The sequence below is a fragment of the Pseudopipra pipra genome, chromosome 3 (genome assembly GCF_036250125.1).
Source record: "Pseudopipra pipra isolate bDixPip1 chromosome 3, bDixPip1.hap1, whole genome shotgun sequence".
Lineage (NCBI taxonomy): Eukaryota > Metazoa > Chordata > Aves > Passeriformes > Pipridae > Pseudopipra > Pseudopipra pipra.
This window is the reverse complement of record NC_087551.1, coordinates 11,312,719-11,338,166: the sequence shown is the minus strand read 5'-3', so window position 1 is coordinate 11,338,166 and position 25,448 is coordinate 11,312,719. Positions and strand designations below refer to the sequence as shown.

The window sequence follows — 25,448 nt, the reverse complement described above, 5'->3', positions numbered from 1 at the left end:
GTGCAAGGTGAAACACATGTCGCTGGCTGCCTGTAGCTTTGCCACTGGGAGCTTGTACTGGGGCTGGGGGAGCACTTGTGGGGATGGATGTGTCCCCCAGGCAGAGGGCATTTCCAACAGGATGAGGTTCAACATGGCCAAATGCCAGGTCTTGCACTTAGGCCACAACAACCCCCTGCAGCATTACAGGCTGGGGACAAAGTGGCTGGAGAGCAGCCAGGCAGAAAGGGACCTGGGAGTCTGGATTGACAGGAAGCTGAACATGAGCCAGCAGAGTGTGCCCAGGTGGCCAAGAAGGCCAATGGCATCCTGGCCTGTGTCAGGAATGGTATGCCAGCAGAACTAGGGAAGTGATTTTTTTTCCCTGTACTTGGCACTGATGAGGCTGCACCTTGAGTGTCCACTTATGGGCCCCTCAATTTAGGAATGAGGCTGGTGAAGGGACTGCAGCACAAGTCCTTTGAGGAGTGGCTAAAGGAGCTGGGGTTGTTCAGCCTGGAGAGGAAGAGGCTCAGGGGAGACCTCATCACTCTCTACAACTACCTGAAAGGAGGTTGTACCCAGGGTTGATACCCCGGGTGGGTATCAATCTCTTTTCCCAGGCAACCAGCAATAGGACAAGAGGACACAGTCTTAAGCTGTGCCCAGGGGAGGTTTAGGTTGGACATTAGGAAGAAGTTCTTCACAGAAAGAGTGACTAGGCAGTGGAATGGGCTGCCCAGGGAAGTGGTGGAGTCAGTGTCCCTGAAGGTGTTTAAGAAAAGCCTGGATGTGGCACTTAGTGCCGTGGTCTAGTTGACAAGGGGGTGTTAGGTCAAAAGTTGGATTCAATGATCTCAGAGGTCTTTTCCAACCTAGTTGATTCTGTGATTTCTTACACCTGACAGGGTTCAGCTTTAGCAATAGCCCTGCTGGTTTTTGAAGGATTGCATGTGAAAAAGAAGGGAAAATAGCTGGTAAAAACCTCTTGCTTTCCTTCAAGGAAACATTCCAGCTTGACCTAAAATACTGGTTATAGGGAGTAATGTTTCAGGCCTGTGTCATCTATTGAGGGGTGTAGAAGAAGCTGTGGAAATGTCTCTGGGGAGGGAGACACTAGTCCTCACTGTGGACAGCAATGCTGTCTGCTCAGCATCATCTCCTACAGATGCATTACTGTTGCTAGAGGTCTTCTTCCCTCCTTGGGTGCAGATTTTCATAGAATCATTGAATGGGTTGGGTCAGAAGGGACCTTAAAGACCATCTAGTTCCAACCCTCCTGCCATGTGCAGGGATATCTTCTGCTAGACCAGGTTGCTCAAAACCCCATCCAACCTGGCCTTAAATACTTCCAGGGATGAGGCATCCACAATTTCTCTGGGCAACCTGTTCCAGTGCCTTACCCCCTTCACAATAACGTATTTCTTCATAATATCTAACCTAAATCTCTCCTCTCTCAGTTTAAAGCCATTCCCCTTGTCCTATCACTACACGCTCTTGCCAAAAGTCCCTCTCCAGCTCTCTTGCAGGCCCCTCTCAAGTACTGGAATGCTGATAGAAGATCTCCTCAAAGACTTTTCCTTCCCAGGCTGAGCAACGCCCATCTTCGTACTATGTAGAGGTGCTCCAGCCTTTTCATCATCTTTATGGCCCTCCTCTGGACTCGCTCCAACAGGTCCATGTACTTCTTATGTTGGGGCCCCATAGCTCGATGCAGCACTGCAGGTCGGGTCTCACAAGGGCAGAGCAGAGGGGCAGAATCCTCTCCCCAGACCTGCTGGCCATACTGCCTTTGATGCAGCCCAGGGTGTGGTTGGCTTTCTGGGCTGTGAGTGCACATTGCTGGGTCATGTCCAGCTTTTCATCCACCAGGACCCCTGAGTCCTCCTCAGGGCTGCTCTCAATCTGTTCTCTGACCAAATCTGTCAGGCAAGATTTGCCCTTAGTGAAGCCATGTTGGCTGTCACCCAATCATCTCCTTATTTCTCTTGTGTCTTAGTAGAGTTTCCAGAAGGACTTGCTCTTGCCAGGCACAGAGGTGAGACTGACTGGCCTGTACTCCCCTGGATCTTTCTTTTCTTCCTTTTTAAAAACAGGGTTGTTTCCCCTTTTCAGGTCAATGGATGTTTCACCAGAATGCTACAATTTCTCAAATGTGATAGATAGTGGTTTAGCCACTTCATCCACCAGTTCCCCCAAGATCCATGGATGCATCTCATCAGGTCCCATGGACTGTGCACCTTCAGGTGCCTTAGATGGCCTTGAACCTGACCCTCTCCTACAATGGGTGATTCTTCAGTCTCCCAAGCCCTGCCTTTGCCTTCTCCAACTCGGGCAGTGTGGCTGGATCACTTGCTGGTGAAGACAGAGGCAAAAAAGTTGTTGAGTATCTCAGCCATCTCCATGTCTCAGGTAACCAGGTCTCCCCTTTCCCTCTGGAGAGGGTTCTCATTTTTCCTTGTCTTCCTTTTATCACCAACATACCTATAGAAGCTTTTCTTCTTGTCCTTGATGTCCCTGGCCACATTTAATTCTACCAGGGCTTTAGGTCCTTTAACCTGATCCCTGGCTGCTTGGACAACCTCTCTGTATTCCTCCCAGGCTTCCTGCCTCTGCTTCCACCCTCTGTGGGTTTCCTTTTAGTGTTTGAGCTTGTCCAGGAGCTCCTTGTTCATTCACACAGGCCTCCTGCCATTTTTGCCCAGCTTTCTCTCTGTTGGGATGCATCACTCCTGAGCTTGGAGGAGGTGACCCTTGAATATCAACCAGCTTTCTTGGACCCTTCTTCCCTCAGGGCTTCATCCCATTGTACTCTACCAACCAGATCTCTGAAGGGTCCAAAGTCTGCCCTCCTGAAGGCTATGAGCCCTCCTCACTGCCCTAAGGACCTTGAACTCCAACACTTCATGGTCCCTGCACCCAAGGCTGCCTTTGAGCTTCACATTCCCCACCAGCCTCTCCTTGTTGGTGAGCAAAAGGTCCAGCATAGCACTTCTCCTTGGCTCCTCTATCACTTGGAGAAGGAAATTACTGTCAATGCATTCCAGGAACCTCCTGGATTGCTTTTGCCCTGCTGTGTTGTCCCTCCAACAGATGTCGGGGTTATTGAAATCCCCCATGAAGACCAGGAACTGTGAACGTGTGGCCCCTCCTGTCTATAGGCAGTTTCATCCACTCAGTCTTCCTGGCTGGGTGGCCTGTAGCAGACCCCCACTATAACGTCACCTGTCCCTGCTCTCTCTTTAATCCTGACCCTTAACCCCTCGGTCAGCTCCTCATTCATCCACAGGCAGAGCTCCATGCACTCCTGCTGGTCACTGACACAGAGGGCAACACCCTCTCCTCATGCCTCCTGCCTGTCCTTCCTCAAGATCCTGTATCCTTTCAACACTTCAGTCAACCCACTACATCTCCAGGGTGCCCGTGAGATCACAGCCCTTCAGGCATGTGCACATCTCTAACTCCCTTGTTTATTCCCCATGCTTCCTTCATTTGCCCTTTAGAGCTAATTTAAATCCAACACTTTCAAATTCAAGTCCCCCTTGTGTTGCTCTGACAGGCGATTACACCTTGCAGTGTCCCCTAGGCTGAATACAGGAGTGCACCGTCAGGTCCTGGCAGTCCCTCCCTGATGTCGACTCCTTACATTCCCCATGGCAGCTGCTGTGGTAAGGGGGTGCTGTCACTCCTTGTAAGCCCCTGTTGCTCAGCCAGCCATTGAGATAGTACGGCAAAGGGCTGCCATGACCCTCCACCCATCCTTCTCTGCCTTGCCCAGCAGCATTGGGAGACCCTGAGTGTCTCTGTGCTGCCCACACAGAAGTTGTACACCCCTGTAAAGCCACCTCTGCACCGCCCGGGGCCTTTGGTTGCTGCTCTTTATAGCAACAGCAGTGAGTCTCACCTTCACTGCTTGATGCAAAGGCAGGCAGGACTTTCCACTGCTTGGCTCCCTGCACCTCCCCAAGCTCCTCTGGCCCCTCAGGATCCAACTTCTCTGGCACTACATCCCTGTGAAAGCAGCTACCAGCTTGCAGCTCTGTACTCTTCCCTACACGAGCTTGCCCTGCACCAAGCACCCAGATGGCTCAGTCCTGCCAGTTGTGGTGGCTCCAGGTGCAGGGAGAGCTCAGGCCTGGACTGTCCTGTGGCCTCATCAGATGTCTGAACAAATAGAACATGATGCCTGCAATCCCGTTTTACCCAATGCTGCTTTGTTTGAAGGAAAGAGATGCTGTAGAACATTCACTGTTTTAGGAGTCCTGGCACCCTCATCTCTGAAGGGAGGGGCTGGAGAGCAGAGCATTGGTGCAGTTTTACACTGGATGTGGAACATACTTGGGAGCAGATGAAGATTTTAACTTCAATAGGCTGATTTTCCATCATAAGGTAGTGAGTGCAACAGCTCCACAGTCTGTAAGATGCTGTGATGGTGTCCCTAAATGTGCAGGCAGGCTGCTAGATCAAGCAAATAGCTCTGAGATGTGAAAATTCCCATCTTTCACCCTTGTTGCAAAGCAGAAGTTTGACTCCTCCAGACAGCAGTATCTGTTTGGAGGAAACGCACCCAGGGTGGAGCTGCACAATGCAGGGAGTTCCTTCTCAGAGGCTCCACCCATGACCTGCTGATGTGCTGCTGGGTCTCAAGAACATCTCCTGTCCCCAGAGCACTTCTCAAACACCAATTGTAAGTGAGCCTCACAACATGCATGCCATTCCTGATAGGAATCTGTGAGACCAGCCCTGGAGACAAAGGGAGACTCAGAAGTCTCTGCCTCTGCAATCTGTGCTGGTACTTTGCTGTCCTCCCACCTGGGAAACTGGTCCTAAACCTTCCTTCCAGTGACTAGCGAAGGTTTCCATACATCCATCTCTCCCCACTGTGCTCCCCAACAGCAGCTCTCTTTCCTCCTCCAGCCCCTGAGCTCTCCCTGATGCCTTGCAAAGCAGATCACAACAATATACTTTTCATTTCCAGCATTGTCCTCCTCCCATTGCCCTCCCAGACCCCACAGACCACCATGAGCTTTGTCCTGTTTAAACCACTGGGCTTTATTTGTATTCCAGCTTTGCTTCTTCTGGCTTCTTTTTCAAGAACCAGTGACAGGACCAGAGGGAATGGCCTGAAGTTGTGTCAGGGGAGGTTTAGGTTGGATATTAGGAAAATGTTCTTCATCCAGAGGGTGGCTGGGCACTGGAACAGGCTCCTCAGGGAAACAGTCACAGAACCAAGGCTGACAGAGTTCAAGAAGTATTTGCACAACCTTCTCAAGGAACACCGTGTGTCTTGGGGTTGTCCCGTGCAGGGCTAAGGGTTGGACTCGATGATCCTTGTGGACCCCTTCCAACTTGGTGTATTCTGTGATTCTGTGAACCAAGCCCACTTTTCAGCCTCAAGGCCGACCTTGTGCTGCTTGAACCAATGGGACCTTTATTTATCTCTGATCTCGTATGGTCCCCCTACCAGACGACCGTGTTTTTAGGCAGGGGAGTGACAGAGTTCTCCAGGGAGCAGCGACACCGCCCCGCGGCCTCCGTCTCCGAGCAGCCAGCCGGCTGCCCTAGATAGGCCCGTCTCCCCGTGTCCCGGTCCCTGTGTCCCGACGGATCCCCCGCGCGCCCCAGGATCCCCCGGGGTGTCCTGCCGCCCTCCCGCCGCCAGGGCGCGCGCCCCTCCGGGCGTCACTTCCGCGAGGAAGGCCGCGACCGCGCGTGGCGGGCGCGCAGGCGCAGGGGCGGGGGGGCCCCGCAGGGAGTCGCCGCTCCGCGCATGCGCCCGCGGCCGCCGCCGGAGCGGGCGAGGACGGGACCGGGGAGGCGGCGGCGCTCGCGCTCCGACCCCGCCCCTCGCGGCCCGCGCGCGACCCCCGCCCCGCCGCGCGCTCCCCGCGCCTACCCCCGCGCCCCGGGGCGGGGAATGCGGCACCCGCCGCCCCCCCCCGCCGCTGCGGGCCTGCCGCCCCCGCCGGCGGCGGGGGAGCGCCGGCGCTCCCGCTGAGCGCCCGCCGGGCCCTCCCGCCGCGGCTCCCGGCCCGCGCCCCGGCGGCACCATGCAGGCGCAGCCGCTGCTCTACGACTTCTTCAGCGAGGAGAACGCGCCCAAGTGGCGGGGGCTGCTGGTGCCCGCCCTCAAGAAGGTGAGGGGCGGCCGGGGGCTCGCACCCCGGGGCCCGGCCGTGGGCTCGGCGCGGGGCCGCCCTGGGCTCCCCGCGCTCCCGGAGCGGCCCCGGGGCTGCCGGGGATGGGTCGGGGCCGTCCCGCGGGGCAGGCGGTGCTCGGTGGGTGCCCCGCCGCCGAGGGGCCCGGCGGCCGCGCTGGGGCGATGCTCTGACAGACGGGGCCGTGGAGATAGAAACTGGCCGAGGGACACCCGAGTCCGGGCCCCCCTGCGCCCAGAGGGAAGCGAGTAGTGCTGCTGCGGGTTTGTGCTGGTCTCCCTTAGTGACACGGCTGGAGTGTGGGGGGGGTTGTTGTGAGCTACTCTGGAGAGAATTTTAGTTAATTAGTGTTCGTGTCTAATGGGTTTTAGTTAGGCTTCTCTTAGTTTAAATACCTTTTTGCTGAGAAGGCTTCATTAGGACAAACTAGCAAGTCTTGCTCCCTCAGGATGGTGAAGCTTTTGCCTGTGGTGTGGAAAGAATTTATTGGGAAGAGAGGAAAAAATGGTCAGGGCTCCTCTTCCACTTTTGCAGCCTGAGTCCAGAAAGTAGAAGACTTAAGAAACAAAAGTTTTCTGACGCTGTTGCTTGAACTGGCTTCAGATTGCAGAACCTGACATGGCTCAGTTGTGCACAGCAACGCTTTCTGAGTCTGTCCAGTTACAGTGATTAACTGCAACTTTTACATAAAAGACTTGCTCCTTGGGCTGATAGAGAAGTCTCAAGTGTTGCAGTCATACACATTCAGTATTTCTTCCTAATTTCCTCTTGCAATGAATGTATTGCCTCTCTTTTCTGGGTGTGCTCTTTGAGGTCTCCAGCACTGTGTAGTTTTTGTCCAGTTCTTGGAAGTCCTTTTTGCTTGTCTCATCTGTAGCATGACTGTGAATGCCTTATCCCTGATGGATAGTTGCTCCCTTGAAACTTCTGCAGTAACCATGCAGCTCACTACTGCCTGTGGTGCTTGTAAGCACTTGGACAGCCATCCAGCTGAAGGCTGCTTGGAAAATGGAGCTACCTGAGGTCTCAACCAGAGAGAGCTCTTCCTTTTGGAGGATGGTTCATTCCATGGTGTAGCAGATATTTGTCAAATTTGGAATGAGGCTCAGTGCTCACTACTAGAGGACACGGTGTGAGCATTCGAAGTGAGCAGGCATCAGGGCTTTGGAATTACTTGTGACATCTGAACAGTGGAATTTCTTTCCAATGGACAAGTCACTCGTGAAGTCACCCTGCACTTAAGATGCTTCTTCGAAGGAGTTTGATAAATTCTGCATTGGGAAAAGGAATTCTGGAATCTGAGGTCAATGGAGAAGGCCAATGATGACAAGATACCAAGGATGACAGACCGGCCCTGCAAGGTATAGTTGTCTTGGTTTTGTTGTCCTCTGCTCTGTTTCTTATTGTGGGTAGAGGGGTGGCAGGAATCAGGCAGTCAGTCAAAGATAGTTCTGAAAGCTTCACACTGAAACTTTTAACTGCTGGGTGTTAGCTCTTTTGACCTCAGCTCTTCACAAGATCACCACCTGTTTCTTATCTTTTCTTGGGCTGTTGAACCCTGTGGTCCAGAAACATAGTCTTCTGCTGCTTACTACTGCTGTTTCTGTAAAGGTAGAAATAAAGAATTTGCCCACATTGTCACCAACCTTACTGAAGAGACAAATACTTGAGTTACAGAAAAACTAAATGGGAAATAAAAAATGTTAAATTATTAACTTAGTGGCTTCTTCATTAATGCAGAAACCAAATTATGTGTTTTTCTAACTTATATAGGTACAAATAGTTTTAGCTAGGGTGTTTTGCATTGGTAAAGGCCCAATAAAGTAATGAACCTGTCACAGGTGGCAGGTAAAGCCATGAACATCACAGTGCACTTGCTTTGACAGTCGCCTCTGGTCGTTCCTGGGACAGGTGCAACACTGCAGTGTTGCAGTCACTGACCCCTTGTGTTGTTCACCAAAGACCTGAGCTCTGCCTGCAGGTCAGTGTGTGGGACTAGTAAAGTAGAGAGGGTGGCAGTGTATGCCAGGGAGGTCAAAGAGCACAACTGTCCTGGAGGGAAAGTGGTGCCTTGTGACTTTGACTGCAGAATTGCCAGAGCCTGCTGTCCCAGTAGCAGTCAGGTTATCTGGAGCTCACGTACATCCATTTGTTACCAGAGAAGAACCTTTACTTTGCTTCTCACCTTAGCTGACCAGATGCTGACACTCATTCTCAGGTAGTGACAGCAAGCTGCTTTCTGAACTCCACCTGAAACCAGGTTGATGTACAGGCAGGATTGTGATGATTTCCTGCATAGCTGGAAATTAGAGTTAATAGTTTGGGAACACCTACATTGAATTAATAGCTCCAATGAGGAGAATGGCATTTAAGTTAATGTTGTAAAACTGTATATATCAGGATGGAGTGTTTGCAGTTCTTGGGGAAAGCTGCCACACATGGACTGAATCATTAAAATGCCATTGCCCTTTTTGTAACTGTGAGCTGGCTCCTAATGCAGAGTTCAAACTACAGCCTCGGGATCACTTTCTTAAAAAAATAGGTCTTGCTGAATCATTGCAAATAGCTTTCTTTTTCCCAGTTAGTTATTTTGATTCTATTTTTTATCAAGGAACAAACCCAAGAATATGTAGTAAGAATAAATCTTTTCTTACATCAAACAGTTCTTAGGAGACCGTGCCTTGTGTTTCATTAGACATGAACCTTAACAATAGAGCTGTCTTTGCATTGAGCAGCTGCATTTGCAAAAAGCAGCTCTTGTACCATTGAGATCGTAATGTAATTCCTTTTCTTCTCATTCTTCTTCAGATGCTGTCAAGATAGACTCCAGTGCACTCAATTAGGAAGAAAATGATGTCAACTGAGATGCTTCTCTGCCTGGTCACTGTTATTTTGAAGCTGCAAAATTGGAGTGTTGTAGAGGTCTTTGCTTGGTGGCAAAAGACAGTAATGATGAGATGAGGTACAAGAAAAGGAAGAAAAAATAACAGCAGGTGTCTGAAATTGTAGTTGCAAAGATGGACAGAAGGTCAGATGCTGGGGCTGAAGATGAAGGATTCAAGACATGTGAAACACCAAAGCTCTCAGGTGCCTGGAGATGGAGATACATAGCTTTTAATGCGCCTTGGAAAACAGACTCAGAAGGGACACCTGCAAAGTGATGCCTCTTCCAACACTGGTGTTCCTTTGCTAGTGAATTTATACACTTCATTCTGTCATGACTTTGGATAGTTTTTCTTAAACACTGTTCCTCATGGCTTCATCTTGTATGTAGAACTTGTTTATGGAGTCAGAATTTCTCTGCACGTGTCTGACGCGCTTCTTCCCTCGTACACTGATTTTTGCAGTAGAAAGTGTGTCATCTTTGCTGATACCATAAGCAGTGTGATGATGGAGAAAAACAAAAGAACGCTCTCACTGTATGGATGTTCTGCTGTTTACGTACCTCAAGTTGTTTTGAATCAGTTGAGCAATTACCAAGGGGTCCTGTTGGAATTTGTTGTGGTCAAAATGATTGGACTGATGTGGCTTGACAGCTGAAGGGGATGTGCTTCCTCAGTTAAGGGAACTGTTCCAGACAGCGTTCTCCCAGGTACTCCATGTATCATCTAGTCAGTTGTCTGTGCCTTTCATGGAGCAAAAGACATGAGAAAAGCTGCTTCAGTGACTACAGAGTTCTCAGGAAGCTCTTGCTGACAAAGATATTTCTACCTGACATGTAATTATCTAGCTCTTCAAATTGATGCCAAACCAGTTGTCACTTGCCACTCAGGATGACACTTCTTATTCTAAGCATTGCTTCTTGGAAGATGTAGAGCATTCATAATTTCTGATCTCTTTGGATCCTCTGTTCTTCTGATGGCTATGGAGGATAAAGTTAAGAACTTCCTACAGTTCAAATCTTTACTGTATGTTTTTTTTCACATGTTCAGTGGTGCAGTGTAATACTGCTGCCTTTCTGAGACATCAGCAGAAATGTTTGCAAAAATCTGAGTCTTGCATCCTCAGTGAGTTGTTGCTGAAGTGTGCATCCAAGATGTTTGTATTCAATTTAATTTACTGGATTTTTAGTTGATCAGGATAACAAAACATACTCAGAGTTACCAAATATCAGAAGAAATGTATAAGAATAGAAGAAAAAACCTTTTTAAGGAGTGCTTGCGCTATAAGAACACTCATCCAGGCAAAGGGTACATAAAATACTTTGTCCTGAAGTGTTTTAGTGATAGGCAGTTGCTTGTCAGTAGTATTTTAGTCATTGAGGGAAAATAAACACAAGATATGTTGAGTAAAAATAAGAGTTGCAGCATTAGTGAAGATTTTTGAAGGTACTGAATTGAAAAAAAAATCTTCCCTCCTCACCAGAATAACTTCCTCTGTTGCCAAGTCATTTCTACTAATAACTCATTAATTTAACAGTTTAGAAAAATACTTAAAATCAGTAAAGTTCTATCCTCTCTGATAATGCTTTGGAAGATGGCTTGGCTTGTCATCTCATTACAGCTTCTTCTATTTTATTGTCAATATGATGTGGTAAATACGATGCTTTTTTCCTTTTAGACACTTTTTCTACAAGCACTTCAGCTGCCACTGGGGCAGACTGGCAATGTGGCAGTACCTGTGCTCAGCAGTGAAGCACAGTTGTATTTTAGCAGGAGCTGTTTCTTGATTCAATACTGTGATTTCTTGCCAGTAGATGGGTAGTCTTGCCCAGTTATGAGAAAATTGTCTCTAGCCAACGGTAGACACTTCATTTTTATTTCAGTTTGTTACATAGCTTTAGGATTATTTCTTTTTGTTATACCCTTTCCTGAAGGTGCTGGAGCTTGTGCTGCTCCTGATGGGAGTCAGTTCAGTATTGTTCTCTCGGCAGCCTTTCACACGTAGGATTTGTCTGGTGTGTTCTGTATTTAGCACAACGGCTGAGAACCCTGAACCTGATTGTGTTGATTGGTAATGATGATTTAGGAGCATTAAGCTAGTGTTTGTATAACATGTGAAATTACTTTAAGAAGTCTTTGGAGAGTTTTTTTCATCCTGAATTGAAATTTTTCAGTTTACAAGCAACCTAAGTTAGGCTTTTTCTCATGGCCACTGAGGAAGAGGTAACTGCAAAGGATGCTAAGGATGTGTGGTTTAGTATTAATTGGATTGTTAAATTCACTGTGTCTACCTTTATCTGTTATCAATCACCTCTTTCTAATGCAGAATGAGCTGCTGAGTGTCAGTCTAGACTGGGATTTGGGTCATCCCAGCCTTGGAGTTGTGTTGGACCTGTGGGAGACCAAGCCTCTGTGTAACCTGAAGCTGTTTGATCTGCAGTCCTTTACTTAGAGTTTGGTCTAGATTCCTACTGCTTCCCATGAGGCTTGTGGAAATGTTTATATTCTAATTTATTGTGTAGAGTTTGAAAGGAATGGTTTGAGAAAGCTTTATATAAAATAAGTTGCTAAGGGTTATAAAGTAAGATCAGCTATATTTATCTTTGTATTATTCATTAAGCACACTCTTCTTTTTCACTGGTTTCATTGACTCTTTCTGCCAGTTTAGATCTATGGTTGCCCAATTTTTAAGCTGTTACCATTCCTGATAGAAATTCTTTGCCTTCATTGATTTTAGAGGAAGAGGACAAAAAAAGCCAGGTGATCATATAATAGGATTTTCCTTAAGGATTTTCATTAAACTGTTCCTCTCTGCTTATGTTCTTGAATAGACTCCGAAAAGCTGTTCAAGAAATTCTGACTCTGCTTAACTTTAAATAAAAAGAATCCTGGTCATCTCTTTTTTGAGAATTAGAAAAGATTGAGAAGGTTAGCATTCAAAAAAGTGAACACATGAGTTGCGTGAAAACAGCCATGGTGGCAGGGATTTGTACCTGGTGTAGATTGTATTTGCCCATTAAAAGTTGTTAGGGTATTCTGAAGAATTGAAGCTGTTTTTAAAAGTTCTTAAAGTGTTTTTTTTTTTTTTAATAATTTCCATTATCATAAGATAGACATTTTGGTGTGTGTGTAGGAGGGAAGGGATGGGTTCTGTCATTATTTAAGGGAGAGGTTAAATGTTTAGCTAGGAATCTGATCCAAACATCACACTTCAGAAGTTGTTAGTCTGTTTTTATCATGCGTATTCCTAACATAGGACTGAAGGATCTGGTGGGATTCAAGCCATGCTCCCCCTTTTCAAGGGCAATAAGGCAGGGTGGCCCAGGGTTTTTAATTTAAAATCTGAGATGACTTTATGAGAAAGATGGAAAGCCCCTGGTAATTTGATCTTCTTTTTTTTTTTTTTTTTTTTTAAACTAGTCACGTGATGGTGTATGCTAACAGATGTTCCCATTTCTTGTCTTCTCTTACTAAATCTTGCATCTTACCCGGTCTTGCATCATGTCTTAGATAATGGACTTCTTGGGACTTAAACTGAGTACCCTCAAATAACATTCTGTTTCATTCTCAGTCTGAGCTTTTGGGTGCTACAGTAGTGCAGATACTGAAATTACATGTTTCTGTGATAATTGTGCACCAAACTATCCTGTAATTTTCCTTGTTAGTCTAGTTGTTTTCTTTGTGCGCTTGTATGACTTTGAACCCTAAGTGATACTAAATGTCACGTAGCAGTGAAGTTTATTTACTATCTACCTACCATAGATAAGCTATGCTGGCAAGCCAATGGCAACTTGTAATATTTTCTTCTGCTGAGTTGGATGTTTTATTAAAGTAGGGCTTGGTAGTGCCAGAAGACAGTGGCCTTTGAGAAGAGTCATGTAACTGCCCCCGAACATAAATGCTTAGGGAAAATATTTGAAATTTTTATTTCCCAAACTAGGAGTAAGTTATTGTTGACTCTGTTTTGGCTGACTGTGCATAACGTTTCAGGTTATGGCCTGATGTGGTATTTTTGTTTGTTTGTTCTTATTCCGATAGACTCTGTGTTACAGACTGAAAGAGTTGTGATGAGGCTATTTAAATGTGTGATCGATTTTCTAAGCAAAGGAGAAAATAGACCTGCTCTTCATCACTCCAGTTTATCATGCTCTGTGTTTTTACTGGTGAATTGACTTGGTAATTTAACACTTCTTGAAATACAAAGTGCTAGAGTATAATATAGGGAGTCTAATACAAATTTGTTCAGTTCTGCTTTAGGAAAAAAAAGAAACATTAAAGGCAGCATCTTCCAGACGGCTCAGATCAGCTCTGCTTTTTAAGAGATTGCTTTTGCAAGTCTGTAATTTCTGGTGTTAAGATGTTCCAAGCTGGTACAGCATTTCAGATGTCAGTGTTTGAATTGTAAATAATGTTTGGGACTGCTCAGCATGCTGTTATTCATGTACCTCCACAAACACACTGTGTAGCTGCGCATGGTGAAGTTCTTAGGAAAAGTGAAACTGTTGGCATAATCAAAATAGTTGTGTTAGCTAGTCAAATGGAGAGAAGTTCTTCTGTTCTATTTTTGCCAGAGTGCTTTTAAGTTAAAAAAGCAGTAACTTCTGGAGATGTTTTTTAAGACCTGCTGAATAAGAGTGTGCAATCTGCAAGAAGCCAAACACGTGATCTAGCGTATTTTGAATCTCAACAGCGGTTAAGTGAGCACCAGGACTATGCCCAGACATGAAGTTTCCAGACTAATGAGTGCCTTAGCAGGCAGGTGGATTTCTATTTGAGGCTGTTGTGTGTTTGAACTTCAGAAAATTTAGTTCTTGCTACAACTGCAAACAGGAATTAAAACTCAGGTGTGAAATTAAATCATTATGGCGCTATTATTTGAATACAGACATGGGTTTAACATTTGGATGAGACAGATTGTTGGGTTTTGATTCAGAGTGGTTAGGCTCTTCTGTTAGTGATCGAGAGAACTGGAGGCATTTTGAGTTGTGTGCAGTGGAACAGTAAAATGATGAAATTGGGGTTTGAAAGATGCATTGCGAAAGTTAGCAGTCAGCTTGCTCTGGCATAATATTTGTCATCAGTGTAGGATTGAGATTAAACTGCCTGTCTGTTTGAGCTCTGAAGCACTGAGCCTTATGTACCTGAAATTTAAGCTGGTTAAAACTGTGCTGTTTTGTGAACTACAGAAGTGCAAAGGAAAAGTATACTGGAGGCTTGTTTCAGAAGTTAAATTGTGTGATGAACAATGAATGACTTTTAAAGAGAGAAATGCCACCTCTAAAGTGTCTTGTAAAAACAGCTGTTTAAGAGCTAGTGGAGAGAGATAAATATATGGAAGGGCTTTAAAAGTTTTCCTAATTGCATTGGTAAGCACAGTTATTAGTTAGCTGTTTTCTTGACATTAAGCAATTCTTACAGTGATTTGAGTACATACAACATTTGAGATTTATATTTCTGTTGGGGGCAGGAGAGTGTTTCACTTGTGTTTGTCTGGTGGATCTTAATAGAGCTGTGTTTTGGGTTGGATTTTTCTGAGCTGTTTGGCTCGAGTTTTGTCATCTTTTTTTGCAAGTAAAGCATGTGGTTTGGGGAAGAGCAAAACTCAAAGCTTGAATTCTTCTATTTCCTATAGGTTCAGGTGCAAGTCCATCCTAAACTTTCCTCTACTGAAGATGCGTTGCAGTATGTGGAGGAGTTAATTCTTCAGTTGTTAAATATGTTGTGTCAAGCTCAACCAAGAAGTTTTCTGGATGTAGAGGTATAGAGAACACTTATTACAAATCTGTAATAATTTGAACTGTTACGTGAAAGGTACTGTATTAATCATTTCACAATGCAAAAAGGAAAGCAGTAATTATGCATCTTTATGTAGCAGAACCTTCTGCATAAAGCCTGCTGATTTTCCTATTAATTGAATTTGTTGTTCAATGCACAGTAAAACTATCTCTGAGCTGTATTACTGTTTAATAGATGATGAGTGTAAATTTTGTATATAAAGCTGATTGGTTCCTTTCAAAAGACCTTTTTCCCCCACTGATACTCTATGCAAACTACAACTGCTTAGTCTGAGGCTCTATGCTGCTTTCTCAGCATGGCAATTTGGGCTGATATACCCCCTGCTGCCCCAGAAATTAGAACAAAAATAGTTCAGTTACTTTTTCAGAATGAGTTTAAGAACGCTGCTTTCCTCTGTATAGAGACCTCTTCTCTTACAATTGCCTTTTCAAAGATCTACAGCCTCTGTTGCTCAGAAGAGCAGCTTGATGTTTGAGAGCTTGATCTGAGAAGAGTTTTTCCATCTAAGGAACAACTCACTTAAGCTTCTAAGACCAGGATATCTTGGTAGCTCTTTGTGCTTAGCCATGATTTGAAGACTTTGGTGCCAGACTACGGCTCTGTGTGCTGTGCCTGTTGGTTTCCAGTAATTGCTTCCAGGGCCTGTGCCAAGTGACTTCCTCACGTTCTGCAGAAAATGGACTAATGGCAAAAAACCCCTTGCAAACAAAAAACCCTTAAAAGTGTAACTGTCTTAGAGCTCAAGAGTCATGAATTTTGTCCTTCCTCTTCTCTTTTGAACACTGACACCTCTAATGGTGTTCCAGTGTCCCCTTTTGTGGCTGACCTGTTTTGCTACATCATTCTGGTCTGGCAGCAAAAGAGACAAGAGGTCTGTGGAAGATTGTTTAGTGCTGTTTTAAACAATGCTAACAAAAAACTTGACACAAAGTGTTTTATTATGAATCTTACAGCTGTGAAGATAGGAGAAATGCAGGAATTAGAGATGATCAAGCAACCACCATTTACCCCATTTGTGTTTATGCACAGTGATGCTATCTTTAATTATATGGTCAAACACATTCTTTATTTTCCTCTGGAACACCTTAATTGTTCAGTCAGCAGACTGGACTATGTTAGGGGTGTGAATTGGTATTCACATAGTGAATGAGACTTTCTGGTTTTGGTTTTTTTTTGGGTAGGACCTCTGCTTTCCTTTTGCCAAAGTGTTCTGAGGGGAGAAAAAGAAAACCCTGCACTTTGGAAAGTTGGGTGTCACCTTTATAGAATTGTATTCTGTCACATTTTTTTTTTCGGAAAGTTCTTGTTTGTGTACTTTGGCCTGTACCAGCTCTTTGTAAGTGGTCATTAACTTCATCTTCCTCATTTCATGATTGCTCAAACAGGAGCCATATTTATGTAAGTGAGCACTTGCAACTGAAACAGTCAGTGGGAACTGTGGTCTGAAAAAATAAAATGTGACGTTATCTGAGAAAATAAATTTCTGGCATCTGAATACCAGGGCTACCAAAAATAGTGAAGCTTTTGAACCTCCAGAGACCTGTGTGTGAGTTCCAGCAGGAGAGTTGTTCTGTGCATGGGAGAATGTAGGTGTCCTCAGACACTGACTGATGGAAGGGATGAATAAGCTGGGGCATATATGGTCCACCTGTAGACTGAAACTGTTTTAGAATATGTGGGTGATGTTGTATATTTTGTTTTCCTGTTATGTTCATTGTCACCATCAGAGCAGTTTGCATGTATACAGGATGGACCATGTGCTGATCAGTAAAGGCAAAACAGAAATGTGCACAAGGGGAGCGAACTGTGCCTTCAGTGGCAGCTTAATTCTGGCATTTCTTAAATTTTGAGCACTAGATAATCCTCTGATAATGATAATCTGATACAGCCCTGTGAATGTAGTGAGAAGCCTTTTCCAAAATGATAAAATTTACACGTGTTGTGTAAGCTTTTATAGTTGAAATGCAAACATTAGCAACCATTCCTTTAAGTAATGGAAAGTGATTTGATAATGTAGTAATATTGCTGAGCTCACTCAGATAGTGCATTTTACCTTTTAGTCATGTTGTTGGTTTTTTTTAAGGATCGTGTTCAAAAAAGTTTTCCCCATCCTATTGATAAGTGGGCAATAGCTGATGCCCAGTCTGCTATTGAGAAGAGGAAACGAAGAAATCCGTTATCTCTTCCAGTAGAAAAAATCCATCCCTTGTTAAAGGTAAGCAGTGATGTAATCTGGCTTTTAGGATGCAATTAGAAGTTGACACCTTTGTTTCATGTAATGTCTGTATGCTGCCTGAAATGTAGACCAAAAGGATTAAGAATGAATATCTGTGTTTGTTACATAGTTTTAAGTGATGTTAATGGAAAATATTTTTTTTTCAGTTAAATATCAGTTAATTCTCTTTTGGACAAAGCCAAGAACTCCTTTGCTATAGGTTTGATTGTTCATGTTTCATTTCACATGACTAAGAAAACACTCAAGAAACTTGTGGAAATAACCCTAAATGTTTAAATGAAGTTTTTGGGACAGTTAGTTGGCTGTTGACACTTCCACAATTAATAGAGCAGCATCTGCAATGGCACTGTTTCTTCTCTAGGCCTACAGACTACTGTGTTTCTATTCTTAAAATAGGCTGTGGATGTGTGGTGTATCTTTAATGAGTAGGGTGTTAAACTAACTGGTTTTAATTGTAACCTATGGTGTCTGTTTCATCAAATGAGTAACAGTGGAATGCTTCTTTTTTTTTTTCCCCCTTTCAGGAAGTTCTAGGCTACAAAATTGACCACCAAGTGTCTGTTTACATAGTAGCAGTATTAGAATACATTTCTGCAGACATCTTAAAATTGGTTGGGAATTACGTGCGGAATATAAGACATTATGAAATTACAAAACAAGATATTAAAGTAGCAATGTGTGCTGATAAGGTAAGCCTAACCCTCATTTGTCATGTTAACAGAAAGTTGTAGTTGAATTTTGACAGGACAATGTCTATTCCTTAGTAAGTATGTGGAATGTTGTATGTTTGAAAGAAGAAATTAGTGCAATAAAGTATGGTTCTTGCTGAAGTCTGGGGATTTTCAAATTTATCACCTCTTTTCAGTGGTTTTGTCTTGGTCTGTGTTAATATCTTCAGTTGAGATTATCTCTGCTTAAGTGAATGCCTTTTTTTTTTTTCTTCTTTCTACTTCTCCTTTCTTTACTTAAGATACCTGGTGAGGTCTTAAGGAGTTAAATGCTTCTCAGTCAGTAGTCTTGGTCACTCTTGCTCTTGGCCATGCCTGCCTGGGTCATTAGGGCAGTGTTTGAAGGTATATGTTTGAATATTGGTTATAGAACGCTAACAGGAACAAGTGCTGTTGCTGCACGTTTCTTTGTATCATAGGAAAGGTGGCGAGCAGAGGAGCTGTAACAAATATGATTTAGGAACTTCAGTTGTATTACACTGTAGGAACTCTAATATGTGCTCAGAATAAACTTTTGAAAGGCTCCGAAGCAGGCCTGTTGTTTACTGCCTGAGCAGAATAAGCCAGTTGAAAGGTACTGTTAAGGTGTTTTCCTTGAGTTGCATTGAGAAACCTCATAGTATATTATGGTCATACCCATGATGTCTTCTGCTTGATTTTATTTTTTGAAAGAAAACAACCAGAACATTTTCTTGGCCCTGTTTGCCATCTTTTTCCTCAAGGACTTTTACACTTGCTTTTTTTGCCATCCATCCATCTGGAAAATTTTGTCTTGTCTGCAAAAAAAAACAAACTCTGTTAAAATGCAAGCCCATTTTCTTCTACTGTGTGCTTGGGCTTCTGATTGCTCTGAGTTTAATATCTGAGGTGTAGTTACTTTAAATTGTTTCTGTGGATTTCATAGTAGTGAGACATGCATCTTGTGAGTACAGCTTGGAATCTCCCAGCTGTGTGCTAGAACTGCATCCATGAAATAAATCTGGAAATGTTGGGGCCTCCTTGAATACCTGCATTATTCCATGTAATTTCCTACAGTAGTAATGCTGTAATGTTCCATTCTCCAGAATTACTTAGGAGACTCCTTTTAACCTGAGTTCCATGTACATTCACTGACTTTGAAATATGAACCACCCTCCGTTCTTAGAGCTTCAGAAGTCAGTCTTAATGCAAAATGTCCATTGTTCTGCTTTCAGAGAAGCTTAAGACCAGGGTGTGTATCAGGGACTTTGACTCACTAGGAGAAAGAACCTGCTGTGTGTCCATTTCCCTCCTCACTAGACCTGTATATTTTTGAGGAGTGTTAGTACAAGACATAGGTGAAGAATGACTTCTCTAGGTAGGTGTTTCTTCCAGTATTCAAGTTTTATGAACCTACCAGACCATCTCTTGAATTTATAGATCCCCAGGTATTCTCTTGCGTAATAGTTCATTGGTCTAAGACTGGTAATCAACGGCTTGGTTCACTGACGTCCTCTGGAGAAGTGCCTGTAACTTACTTGATGTTAAAAAAATTGTTAATAGTACTAATTAATTAAATAACATTTCTTAAGAAAGATGACTTTTACTGTAAATACTAGGCTAAATGTTATGGTTATTGTGGCTCGTTCACAACTTTAATTCTTGATCTCCAGTTCTACAATTATTTTGAAAAAACACTTTTCCATTCTGTTTTCTTCCACTTTGAAAACTCTAGTTCATGTTTAATGTGCTAGCATTCCCTCCTGTGGCTCTCTGAGGAGTATTTACAGCTTTGATCCTTCACTCTTTTCCTCAGTCTTTTCAGTGATTGACAGCAGTCATATCAGTCTCTGCAGTAACAGGCACAGGTTGCCATGGCTTCACCTCTGTCTGTTTGGAATGGAGACTGGCAAGCAGTAAATAAGTTCTCATTTATTTTAAAGTTCGCATACATTGTTTGATAAATTTCATGACTTCTTGGAAAGAGTGTAGCTCTGGGCAGCGGATTTGTTCATAAATACTGTCCCATCTGTCTATCCCAGGATGAAGTCATCTTTTATGTTGAACTATATCTTATGCTGGCTTCTTGTTATTTGCTACATCATTGTAGATTGCTTGTGGACCCTCTTTAGGTTTTCTGTCTGCTAAAGATACTTCAAAGAAGGGTGCCTTTAACTAATTTACAGTCAACTTACTTATTTTATCTTTAAGATATTCTAAGATTAAGATGACTATGATGAAAACAACCCAGAGTGTGATATCTGCTTGCCACTTGCTAAGTCATTGTAATGACTCCTGGCTCAGACACCACATTTGGAAGAAGTGTTCAGTGATCCACTTCTGTTGAGAAGTTTAAATTAATTGCTTGTGTTTGGTAAGCCTTACTTGGTTATGAATTTGGACCTCTGGTAGTCAGAGTTTTTAGAGGTCCTTTTGTCTATGTAGTTCTGCAGTGTGACTGCTTTGTGGCGTGGGTGCCCTTCCTCAAGGGTTCATTTTAACAAAAGAACTGAGCAGTTAAGGACAGAAACTGGGCCACGTACAGTCTGTGGACAGGCCAGTGTTCATTGTGGGGAGATCACAGGATTCTGAGCATGATCACGTGTGACTTCCTGTTAAAGCTAAAACTGAAAAGCCAAAACGTACACACCTTTTGACTTCAGATAGTATAGCATCTTCAGAAACTTAGACTGTGCACTGCTGATTCAGAGTAATACAGTACAGCTAAATGCTAATTGTCTTGGTGTGCTTCACAGACCTTTTAAAATTGTAATTGATTTTAGGACCATGTTCTTGGAGAGATGCCTGGATTGGTCTAAATGACTGGGAATCTTCAGAGATTGCCACTGCACATAATGACTTGCAAATTCATAGCAATGGATATTGCTTCTGTAGTGCTCAACTGATTGCAGAGTGATAATACATAAATCTTACTGCTGATCAGTCTGATTTCACAGGAATAATAGGTTTTCTTTATTGGTAACCTACTGGTCAATCTTGAAAAGAGGTTCTGACTTTGTGGATTTCCCTCTCTTTGCTACCTAGGTATTAATGGATATGTTCCATCAAGATGTAGAAGATTTAAGTGCACTAACTTTATCTGATGAAGAACCCTCCACCTCAGGGGAGCAAACCTATTATGACCTAGTGAAGTCATTTATGGCAGAAGTTCGACAATACATAAGGGAACTAAATCTCATTATCAGAGTTTTTAGAGAGCCATATGCCTCCAACTCCAAACTGTTTTCATCTCATGTAAGTACTGTGCAAACCACAAACAAAAAAAGCACCTACTATAATATCTATAAATGATGAATACTTCTGAAATTTAACTGTTGTCCAGTTTAACATATCAGTAGTAGAGAAAGCATTTGTCTTGAGTTCTGAAATGGGAGTAATAAAAGAGCACTTGTGGGGAAGTATGGGTTTTGTAGGACTGTGGAAGAAACCTCCCAATTTGCTATATTCACTTACAGGCTTGTAATTTTAAGATTTGTCACTGTGCTTTGCCACATTTGAATAACTGTAAATTTTTATATATTTATAGATATTCATTATTTTAAAAATACATTTAATCATCTTATATAAATTGTAGAAAAAGTATGTTATAAAATGATTGTAGAATCTTGTTCTGTTTAGGAAAGTTCTTGACTTCCACATCATAACGGAGTAGCCTTGCACATTTGATTTTTGTCTCGTTCTGTTGCTTTTTGCAGGATGTGGAAAATATATTTAGTCGTATATCAGACATTCATGAACTTAGCGTGAAGTTACTGGGTCATATAGAAGACACTGTTGAAATGACAGATGAAGGTAGTCCTCACCCACTAGTAGGCAGCTGTTTTGAAGACATGGCAGAGGTAAGAAAAAATACTCCTTTCATTTTGGGTTTTTTTTTGCTATTCATATATATTTTAATACTTGCAGTTAGATGTAAAGTGCATCTCTGTTCTAGCTGCCTTTGTTCAGTTTGAGATCTCTTCTTCCAGCCCCACCATGATGAAGGGACTGGCTATTTTTGAGAGTGCTCTTACCTTTTTAGTCTCTAAACCTTAGCTTTTGGAGTGGCTGTTTAAACTTTCAAGAGCACAGGTGGAAAAAGTTGAACAAAAAACCTGTGACTAGACTTTGACAGAATTGGAAGTGTCCTGTAAATCATCTGTAGATCCAGATTGCTGTGGAAAGACAAAGAGGAGTAAGGTCTGCTTTGCCAACAGGCTTGCTAAGCTGGTGAGGAAGGTTTTTGAACTCAGCTTGGTAGTGGATGGAGACCAAAGCTTGCAGATTGAAGAGAAGAGGATGAGCTTAACAGAAAGCATGGCAACAAAGGTTCTTGCACCTTCCTCCTGAGAAGGTGGGATGCCCAAAGGCTCCTCTGAAGTGTCTGTTTCCCCAGAGTGCACGTGCTCATGCACAGACAAGAGGATCTGGAAGTCTGTGCACAATTGCAGAGCTGTCGTGTGATTGTAATCAGCGACCTGGCAGGAAGGGCTGCCATGATGGAGGGCTGTATGAATGAAAACAGGTGCTCAGGAAGGACGGGAGGGAGGGGGGATGAGGCCAGGAGGCCTAACAAAATATCAGCTCAAGTATATGGAGCTCTAGTATGGAATAAATGAGCTGGATGAATGCTTAAGGATCAGAATCAGAGGAGGATGCTACCAAAGGGCATGATGTGGTCAAGCTTCAACTGCAAAGTCTGCCCAATTGACAAGTGGCACAACCCTTCTCTGAACAAGTAGGAGTCATCTCTTTATCACAGGCTCTAGCTTTCTTGGGAGAGAAGCAGTGTGTTCAGAGCACATGGAATATGCATTCCCAGTCTCTGAGAAAAGAGGTTGGGTTTAGTAGGAGGCAAGGACATGCACAGTTTCTTGTTTACTGGAACTTGAGCTCCTCACTACAAGAAAGATACTGAGGTGCTGGAGTGTGTCCAAAGAAGAGGAACAAACCTGGTGAAGTGCCTAGAGAACGTGTTCTGTGTGGAGCAGCTGAGGGAGCTGGGGTTGTTTAGCCTGGACAAAAGGAGGCCAGGGGGGGACCTTATCACTCTCTACAGATACCTGAAAGGAGGCTGTAAAAAGGTGGGTGTTGATCTCTTCTCCCAAGTAGCAAGTGGTAGGACAAGAGGAAATGGCCTCAAGTGAGTTTTGGAGATAGTGTTATGCCCAGTGTCAAAAACACTGTCGAGGAGGTTCCTGTATACTAGAGGCTGGTCTGTCTCTCCTCAGTCCCTCAGAGGATTAGCAAATCTTTTTGGAATTCACATCCAGCCATGTGAAGGACTAGAAGGTGGCTGGCAACAGCCAGCACAGATTTCCAAAGGATTTTGGGACTATCTCAAACCATGACACTGACCACCTTGACTACTTTCGAAGAGATGGCTGTCTCCATGGACAGAGGGAAGAGCAGTTAATATCTCTTATCTGAACTTAAACAAGGCTTTCAGCACAGTCTGTCATAGTATCCTTACAGTCAGCTTGGTGAGATGCAGCCTGGCTAGTTGAATTATACAGCGTGTGGGAAATCGGCTGAACTGTCAGGCTTTTGAAGGGCTGTTATCAGCAGTACAAAGGCCACCTGGAGGCCCGTGGTTAGTGGCATTCCTCAGGGTTTGATACTGTTGAATGTTTGGATTAGTGTTGTGGAAGGAGGTCTGCTCCATCTAGTTGGTAGGTGATGCCAAATTGTGGGGAGACACACAGGAGGACAGGGCTACTTCTTAGGGGACCTGACAGGCTGGAGAAATGGACCTATGGGAACCTCACAGAGCTGAGTAAAGACAAATATGAAATTGTGCACCTGGGACCAAACAACCCCATGCAATGTTTCAACTGAGGGAGCAGTACTGTGTGACAGGGCTGGGAGGTCCTCAGGAATTGTCTGTGAAGGCTAATTACCTACTGCATTGTATTAGGGAATGTGTAGCTGGAATGTTGAGGGATCACTTCTGTGTAGGACTTGAGACCACATCTGGTATGCTGTGTCCAGTTTTGGGCTTTCTGGTACAAGATGTGTTTATACATGAACGTTGCTGTGATGGTTAAGGAGCTGAGCCCCGTGATGCCCAAAAAGGGTTGAGATTGCTGGGTTTATTTATTCTTGAGAAGTCTGAAGGAGATCTTACTATTGTCTTCAGTTAGGCAAAGGGAAGGTGTAAGGACAATAGAGGCAGGCTCTTACTGAGGCTTCACAGTTGAGAACTGTGAGGTGAGTGAGAGAGCACATGAATGGTAAAAAGATTAATCCTGATGACATACTGGAGGGGAGGAAATCTGCAACAAGAACACTTGAACATTGGAATAGGCTGCCCAGAGAGGTTTTGATGCCTCTCTGCTTGGAGTTGATCAGAACTCAGCTGGATGAGAGAGACCCTGAGAATCCTCAGCTAGCTTTGATGGTGGATCTGTCTATGGCCCTGAGGTAGGCCCTGCTTTGAACCAGGAATTGGACCAGTTGACTTCCAGAGATCTCTTTTAGACTGATTTACTCTGTCAGTCATGATGAGCATGTAAAAGTTGGCTCTTCTCTACATGTATTTTGGAAAAGTCTATGTAATGTATGTGTTTTCTTTAAGAAACGTGGAAGTTTAGCTTTTAAATCAGTTTTGTAAACTGATGGTTTTCCTGCCTATGGCAAGGGGTTGGAACTACATGATCTTTAAGGTCCCTTCCAACCGAAGCCATTCTGTGATTGTAAAATTATTCTGTATCTCTTCTTAGGAACTAGCATTTGATCCATATGAATCGTATGCACAAGATATTTTGCGACCTGGGTTTCATGATCATTTTCTAAGTCAACTATCAAAGCCAGGAGCAGCATTTTATTTACAGGTAACTTGCCTTTAAGTAAGACATATTATTGATATTACTATTTTAATTACATCGCATTGTTGCTTCAATACATTTATTGTTTTAAGACTGAAACTTATTTTGTTTCTAGTCAATAGGTGAAGGCTTTAAAGAAGCTGTCCAGTATGTTCTACCCCGGCTGCTCCTTGCCCCTGTTTACCACTGTCTCCATTATTTTGAACTGCTAAAAGTAAGAATGTTGTGTCAATCTGATGTGTTTGGTTTTGTGTTTTGTTTTTTTTTAATAATTCTCAGTGTTAGGTACCAGAGCTTTGTGTGCTCAGTTAGAGGTAAAATCTTTTACTAGAATGTGAATAATAACACTGCTGTGTTGAATAAAAAGCAGGTTATGTGCTCTGCAGGTGCGTGCTCTAATTAACTGAACATCAGCTTGTAATTTCATGGAAGTTTTACAGCAGGTAATGATTTCTGTCAAATAATGAAGCTACTATTAATTTAGAAAGCAATAGAGATCTACATACTCATATGCTTGGAATGATAGTTGCAACAGTGTTAAGAGATAATGGCAAATGGCTGTATTATAGATGTCCAAGGCTTTCTCAAGCTGTTACTTTGTAAATTTAAAATCACAGCAAGAGTTCCCTTCAGACTTCATTTTATTTCAATAAAAGCTTTGGTGTTCTTGCAGTGGACATCCCATGGCTTGTAAAGGTGATATCTTCCCTTCAAAGGGAAGGCTTGGTTTGATATATGTGCTACTTGGGCTTTTTGTAATGAGACTCCTATTGATAGGGCCACAGGAACATACACACATGCAAAGCAAATAACTACAGAATGTTTTTCTGGGGCATTGATGTTGAATAATGATCTTTAAGGGGTGTAAAGCATTCTGAGGAAAA

At 43.5% G+C, this 25,448-nt stretch overlaps 1 protein-coding gene across 5 annotated transcripts in view; it reads left to right on the top strand.

Annotated features, from left to right (window-relative positions):
* The first annotated feature begins 5,965 nt into the window (after positions 1 to 5,965).
* SOS1 (SOS Ras/Rac guanine nucleotide exchange factor 1) overlaps positions 5,966 to 25,448 on the top strand; it is a 62,868-nt gene continuing 43,385 nt past the window's right edge. For 2 of the 5 annotated variants that reach the window (XR_010428921.1, XM_064647731.1), the window contains exons 1-8: positions 5,966 to 6,116; positions 14,652 to 14,777; positions 16,899 to 17,030; positions 17,576 to 17,740; positions 20,783 to 20,992; positions 21,454 to 21,597; positions 24,460 to 24,570; positions 24,680 to 24,778. Coding sequence is in view for 3 of the 5 variants with exons in the window: in XM_064647731.1 (XP_064503801.1) it covers positions 6,030 to 6,116; positions 14,652 to 14,777; positions 16,899 to 17,030; positions 17,576 to 17,740; positions 20,783 to 20,992; positions 21,454 to 21,597; positions 24,460 to 24,570; positions 24,680 to 24,778 (1,074 nt within the window). In the remaining 2 variants the exon portion in view is untranslated. Of the gene's footprint in view, positions 6,117 to 6,419; positions 7,499 to 8,945; positions 9,730 to 14,651; positions 14,778 to 16,898; positions 17,031 to 17,575; positions 17,741 to 20,782; positions 20,993 to 21,453; positions 21,598 to 24,459; positions 24,571 to 24,679; positions 24,779 to 25,448 lie in introns of those variants that run through there. The other 3 variants (XM_064647730.1, XM_064647728.1, XM_064647732.1) reach the window with 3 other exon arrangements.